Source organism: Crinia signifera, chromosome 1 (assembly GCF_055691185.1).
Source record: "Crinia signifera chromosome 1, ASM5569118v1, whole genome shotgun sequence".
Lineage (NCBI taxonomy): Eukaryota > Metazoa > Chordata > Amphibia > Anura > Myobatrachidae > Crinia > Crinia signifera.
Window position 1 is genome coordinate 83,917,823 of NC_139217.1, and position 6,931 is coordinate 83,924,753.

The following is a 6,931-nucleotide window of genomic DNA, read 5'->3' on the forward strand; positions in this document are numbered from 1 at the left end:
ACAGGCAGAGGATCTCCTGAAGGGGTCTCCCGTACGCATACAGTCAGACAATCAATGCCACGTCTGTGGCTTCCTTAAATCATCATTGCGGTACTCGCAGCAGGATGGCTATGCAGAAAGTCTCGTGGATATTTTAGTCGGCCGAAGTGAACATTCCTACTCTGTCAGCTGTGTCCATTCCGGGGATCTGGAATGTGGAAGCGGACTTCCTCTGCAAGGCAGAGCTGCTGGAAGGAGAGCCGGCGCTACATCAAGGAAATAGTAACTCTTTGGGGGCTCCCAGAGATAGACTTGATGGCAACCACAACTGTCAGGTCCCCAGGTTTTCCTCGCGGACCAGGGATCCAACCGCATGGGCAGTGGATGCCATGACAGTTCCGTGGCATTTCACCCTCGCCTATGTGTTCTTGAGAGACTAGTTGTTAGTGTAGGACTTGCAGTGAAATGGGGCCCCTTGGCGATGGGCTGCAAGCTTAAATGCATTGATAAATTCATGAATTAAAACCCCATTATTTTTTTAATTGATTATTTGTATGTTAAGGTGAGTTAGTTTGTTGTGGTGAGTGCTGGGCCCCCTGTGCTTGTATTTACTAGCGTGTGTGGTCACAGGCCACTGCACCCCATCCTGGGAAGTGGGTGCTGTTTGCGCCCCATTCTTAGGAATGGCGAGTGCGGTGGTACATCTGTATCTCCGAGTAGATCTTCTCACCCTTCCACAGGCACTCACTTGTTTTTTATCATTGTCATTAACCATTGTGATATTTCTGATTATTCCAACTTCCTTTTTTCCCCTCTGGCCATCATCTGCTTTCCTTTAACTTATCCTCTTAAAGCTACCATAATTAAGCTTAACATTAAGTCTATCGCCAGTTTCTTTATCTTCCTTGCTCAACTAATATTCCTCTCCTGCCCTGATAAAGATAACTCCCTATAAAATGCCTCCATTACTGCTGCAGGACTCTATTCACCCTTGCATATACACACTTCATCCTTGGCATTGCAGATTCCTCAGGTCTACAGCAGTGTTCACAAACCACTGTGCCACAGTGCGAATAAAACACGCTCCAAGGAAGGCTTCCTCTATTTCAAGTTTTTGCTCTCATCCTACAGTGCTACCCTTCCCTCTAAACAGTAATACAGTATTTCAAGAGTCTCATCTCTTGACAGTCTTCAAACTCCCAGTCTCTTTGCTTTCAGCTCCCTCCTCCCTGCCTACCACCACCTCAACTCTCCCTCTCTGCCCTTGACTATGCCGCCTACCTTGCTTCCAAAATGTACTCCATATATAACCTCTCACCAGCCCCTCAGCAACATTCCTTTCCCTGACCCCACCTATCCACCTGACCAACTCTTTTTCCTCTGAATATGGGGGATGATGTAATGGTCCTCATCCTTTCTACCTCACCCCTTGACCCTATTACCTTTCATTTCCCGTTGACATCTTACCGCCTTTCTTTTCTCCAACTCCCATTTCAGTCTGACTTTCATCTTTTCCAGGCCACTGAAACTACCCTCCCTAATGTCAGAAACCTCCTTCCAACAAATCCAAGGGCCACTACTCATTCTCCTGGATCTATCTGCTGCTTTTTACGGTGCAGACCACCCACTCCTCCTGGAAATGCCTCTGGAGGGGATGCAGTTAAAATCCCGGCGGTCAGAATCCCGACACTTTTCTCCCTCCGTGGGTGTCCATGACACCCCTGGAGGGAGAATAAATTAGCGTGGTGAGTGTAGCGAGCCCGCAAGGGGGGAGTGATCCACGTCACCCCCCTTGTCGGGATTTTGAACGATTTTGATACTGAATCCCTCTGGAGGTGCATAAAAAAAAAAGGTGCAGTGAATTTCCCACCAGCAATTGGATCCTCCTTAAAGGGTTCCTGTCACCCCCATCAAGGACCCCAAACTAACCCCCATGTCTACTAGTACAGAGTACAGCAACGCAGAATCCGCTTTTCAAACTAAAAAAAACCTTTTCATTACCGTGTATCATCCATTCGCGCTGTTGCCTTCATTAGCATAATCTGGAGATGTCCGTCCCAATGTGGGCTAACGGACACTCCCCTGTGATGCTTTCTCAGCCCCCTTTACTTCCTCCTTCTCCCCCTCCCCTTTGCTAAGATCTCGCAGCTGCGCGCAAGTTTCCCTGAAGCCGTCCTGGCAATCTCCATAGTCCCACCCTCCGATGTCATCAGGCCGCGCACCTGTGTGATTCCAGACAGTACAATCAGTACACGCCGCGGAGAGAAGACAGAAGGAAGACTCGTCGCTGCTGCTGCCTGTTTCCTGTCATCCCTCGCTGATCGGTGAGTGCTATGTCTCTGTGTGTCTGTGTGTGAGTGAGAGAGTGTGTGTGTGTGTCGGGTTGTGGCTGTGGTTTGTGTGAGTGTGTGTGGCTGGCTGGTTGAGGCTCTGTGTTGTGTTGTGTGTGTGTGTCCGGTTCTGGCTGCGTGTGTGTGTGTGTGGCTGTGTCTGTGTGTCGGGCGGTGTGTGGGTGTCGGGCAGTGGCTGTGTGTGTGTGTGTCGGGTTGTGGCTGTGTGTGTTGGGATCTGGATATGTGTGTAGACGTTTGTTGTGCGATCGCGGTATGCGCCCGGGGGGGGGAGGAAGGGGGGGGGACCTGCAATGGTGGTCTAGATGTGATGGGGGGGGGGGGCTGGAATCCTGCAATGGGGGTCTTGGAGGGATGGTGTGTGGAATCCTGCAATGGGGGTCTTGAAGGGATGGTGTGTGGAATCCTGCAATGGGGGTCTTGGAGGGATGTTGTGTGGAATCCTGCAATGGGGGTCTTGGAGGGATGTTGTGTGGAATCCTGCAATGGGGGTCTTGGAGGGAGTGGGATGTGGAATCCTGCAATGGGGGTCTTGGAGGGAGTGGGGTGTGGAATCCTGCAATGGGGGTCTTGGAGGGAGTGGGGGGCTGGAATCCTGCAATGGGGGTCTTGGAGGGATGGGGGGCTGGAATCCTGCAATGGGGGTCTTGGATGGAGTGGGATGTGGAATCCTGCAATGGGGGTCTTGGAGGGATGGTGTGTGGAATCCTGCAATGGGGGTCTTGGAGGGATGTTGTGTGGAATCCTGCAATGGGGGTCTTGGAGGGAGTGGGATGTGGAATCCTGCAATGGGGGTCTTGGAGGGAGTGGGGTGTGGAATCCTGCAATGGGGGTCTTGGAGGGAGTGGGGGGCTGGAATCCTGCAATGGGGGTCTTGGAGGGATGGTGTGTGGAATCCTGCAATGGGGGTCTTGGAGGGATGGGGGGCTGGAATCCTGCAATGGGGGTCTTGGAGGGATGGTGTGTGGCTGGAATCCTGCAATGGGGGTCTTGGAGGGATGGTGTGTGGAATCCTGCAATGGGGGTCTTGGAGGGATGGTGTGTGGAATCCTGCAATGGGGGTCTTGGAGGGATGTTGTGTGGAATCCTGCAATGGGGGTCTTGGAGGGAGTGGGATGTGGAATCCTGCAATGGGGGTCTTGGAGGGAGTGGGGTGTGGAATCCTGCAATGGGGGTCTTGGAGGGAGTGGGGGGCTGGAATCCTGCAATGGGGGTCTTGGAGGGATGGGGGGCTGGAATCCTGCAATGGGGGTCTTGGATGGAGTGGGATGTGGAATCCTGCAATGGGGGTCTTGGAGGGATGGTGTGTGGAATCCTGCAATGGGGGTCTTGGAGGGATGTTGTGTGGAATCCTGCAATGGGGGTCTTGGAGGGAGTGGGATGTGGAATCCTGCAATGGGGGTCTTGGAGGGAGTGGGATGTGGAATCCTGCAATGGGGGTCTTGGAGGGAGTGGGATGTGGAATCCTGCAATGGGGGTCTTGGAGGGATGGTGTGTGGAATCCTGCAATGGGGGTCTTGGAGGGATGGGGGGCTGGAATCCTGCAATGGGGGTCTTGGTGGGATGGGTTTGATCATGCCTGTAATAGGGGGTCTTGGTGGGATGGGTTTGATCATGCCTGTGATAGGTGGTCTTGTTGGACTGGGGGCATGATGCCTGCAATAGGGGATTGGAGGGTGGGCGGAGAGACAGGTCACGTTAGTTAGGTATTGGAGGGTGAGGGACAGGTGCCTGGAGTTGAGGATTGGATGGTGAGGCGAGGTTTTTGTGTGTTTTTTATCAGTGCTGCTGCGGTATGTTTGTGGTATTAGCCTTATTACAAATCCACCAAATACAACTTTTAATTTATGAGATAAAGCATATATTTTTTTTTGCATTCCTTACAAATTCAAGTATTTAAAAATAAAAAGAATATAGAATCCTTACACTTTGGAGTGCATAATAACGCACTATACTACGCTTTGAATTGCAGAAAATAAAAACAGTAACACAATACATAGCCAGTCAAACCTAACCAAAATGATGTTGTTTTACATTTATCTTTTCCTATTTCCTGAAAATGAATATGTCAAATTATATAAATTTGTTTTTATTTTTTCGCAGCAACAGACATCCAATTCACAGATTGCAATACAACTTTGTGAATGGCCCCCTAAGGATTCAATGCTAGTCAAACTCTATGCGGTCCATTTGTCATATTTGGAAATTGGACAATCGGCATACATTATATAGTCTTTCCTATTCCACATGGCATACTTTTCATCCATGGTCCCCTATTATCACATCCACAGTGGACATTACGCACCAACGCTCCTTTTTCACAGATTCACAAAGGAGAATCCTCAGCCATGGACTACAGTTATATATCACATGGGACATAGACGAATGTTAGCGATCGACACAAGACTTATGGAATCCATGGGACACTATCATCAATCAACGCTAAACCCTACATCCATGGTGCACTCCACAATCCTGTTCCACGAGCTAAATTTAAATCAGTAATCCAATTCTGTAACAAATGTTTCTTATTGTGATTATACTTGTATTTTAATGTATTTTACAAAATATTTTTTCTTATTGTAGACAATTTGGCAAATATTTTATCGGAAACATGGAAAATTTAGAAATTCCGACATCTCAAGAACAACTTTCTACAACATCACTAAGGACCACAATGGCATGTATTATTGTGAAAAATGTAATATTTCCGTGACACTTTGCATATGGTCTAATGAAGCCAAAATTGTTTTGTCAAACAGTACAAATCTGTTGTAATCGGTACATAAATAATATGTTTAGTAGATTAAATCATTTTTTTTTTTTTTTACTATACTCATTGAGTTAATTATTTTAAATTTATATCCCAATCAGAATACACAATGCATGCAAGTGAACAGAGAACCTGAAGTAACCGCTGATAGCCAAAATGTCGTTTGCAGTCAAGCAAGCCAATCAAATATGGATGAAAATGTAAATATTAAAGTAAATTAAATTTTAATCAAAGTTAAATCAAAATATTGGTATAAAATATGTTAAATTGAGAGCATTCCAGAAAAAAAAATTTTCACATTCTAATGCCCGAGACATGTGCTTTTTCATTGCACTACAATGTGCCTTGGTACAGGACTATCGGCAGAGTTATTCAAGCTATCCTGTCAGCTTGTTCATATTGCCACAAGTAATGTCCTTCTGTCAGCGATGTGGCTTGTTTTATAATTGAGAAATGGGTTGTCCTACAGAGACTAGTTTTCCATTTGTTTTGCCTAGGCTCAATTTTGATAGATTGACAGATTGATTTTGAGCATGGTATGGGGACTCAAATATTACTATAGATCTGTTAGACTATACAAAAATAGTACTATATTATATGCCAAATTAATTAAATTTATTTTGTTCATTTTGACAGACCAAAGAACTGCTGTCTAAGCTTCGAGAAAAATATAGTGGTAGCACAAGGATGAGTCAATGTTTCCCACAGAATCCAAAGCGTCAAGATAATCTCAAATATGTCGAATTTCAATCAAATACTTTGGAATGCCGGATTGGTCAAGTGGATTGGTGCAAATGTGGACAATGCGTTGCTATGGCCACCCATGTTGAATCAGTTTGCTGTATGGAAATAGAAAATGCTGGCCCATATATCCAAGACAAAACTTGTATATGCGAACACGAATTTTTTAATTTTTTTTGTACGCGGGAGGAAACAGTAAACATAATTTTCAGAGCTATCGGGGAGTATCAAAAACCACCATTAATAAAAGATATTAACCGGTAATTATTGATACTTAAATTGTTTATAGGTTATGGTTCACACCATTTTCTGGAGTTAGACTAACGCTCGGGATGGCAATGAGAAGCACTAACATACCCCAAAATGTATGTTATATTGGCGTCATAGCCGTAGTAGCAGAGATACAGCTGTGGCAAGGTGCTCTGGCTGTATTCAATTTAGTCATCTTCAGAACTGGAAAGTGTATCACGGGGATGAGTACAATTAGCTTTGCTTCTCTGAACTTGCCGGATTTAGAGTCAGTCTTGTCACCCTGAAGTGGTCATCAATTTATAATTGCGACTAATACTGGCATCCTCCAATGTTTATTTATTCAAATGTAAATATTTCAAGGCAGACTATTTTCAAGCAATAATATAATGTTTATTTCATTTGTTAACAGCCTGCAACGTAAAACTGCATATAGAGCCTTCACCGCTTGGATCCACGGATATCTTGGCGTTGGAAACAGACGTCCTATTCCATCGTGTGTAGTTAAAAAAGTTCGTTCAGCATTTCCTGACCCAGAGGGACAATATGTTGGCTTCAGACCGGTGAACGACTATGCTGCTGAATTTATGGCGTATGAATTAACTTAGTATAATGTAACATTAGTATTGGCCCTGAACAAAGTTGAAAATGTTTTTTCAAACTAGAAAATTTATTTATTACATTGTGAGTGGATGATAACTTGTGTTTCAAAAATAAACATTACTCTTGTTTGTTTGTTTGGTAAAATTGTCCTATTTTGTCTGTTGCAATCTTTGAAAAGCATATCATATGGTAATAAAAAAGGAATGCTATTGGTCCTTCTGGCTGGATTAGAAAC

General features: G+C 45.2%; 1 protein-coding gene across 1 annotated transcript; it reads left to right on the top strand.

Annotated features, from left to right (window-relative positions):
- Nucleotides 1-5,209: 5,209 nt before the first annotated feature.
- Nucleotides 5,210-6,931, top strand: LOC146026143 (P2X purinoceptor 7-like). The gene is made up of 3 exons (XM_083156557.1): nt 5,210-5,303; nt 5,740-6,104; nt 6,506-6,931. Exons 1-3 carry the CDS (start codon nt 5,217-5,219, stop codon nt 6,699-6,701), a joined length of 648 nt encoding a protein of 215 aa, XP_083012683.1. The 5' UTR covers nt 5,210-5,216; the 3' UTR covers nt 6,702-6,931.

Excerpts from the sequence above, each read along its gene's own strand:
- LOC146026143 (XM_083156557.1), top strand. The coding sequence starts at position 5,217 with ATGCAAGTGAACAGAGAACCTGAAGTAACCGCTGATAGCCAAAATGTC. Across the intron at positions 5,304-5,739 it reads AATCAAATATGGATGAAAAT|ACCAAAGAACTGCTGTCTAA; the intron begins GTAAATATTAAA and ends TCATTTTGACAG. Across the intron at positions 6,105-6,505 it reads TTAATAAAAGATATTAACCG|CCTGCAACGTAAAACTGCAT; the intron begins GTAATTATTGAT and ends ATTTGTTAACAG.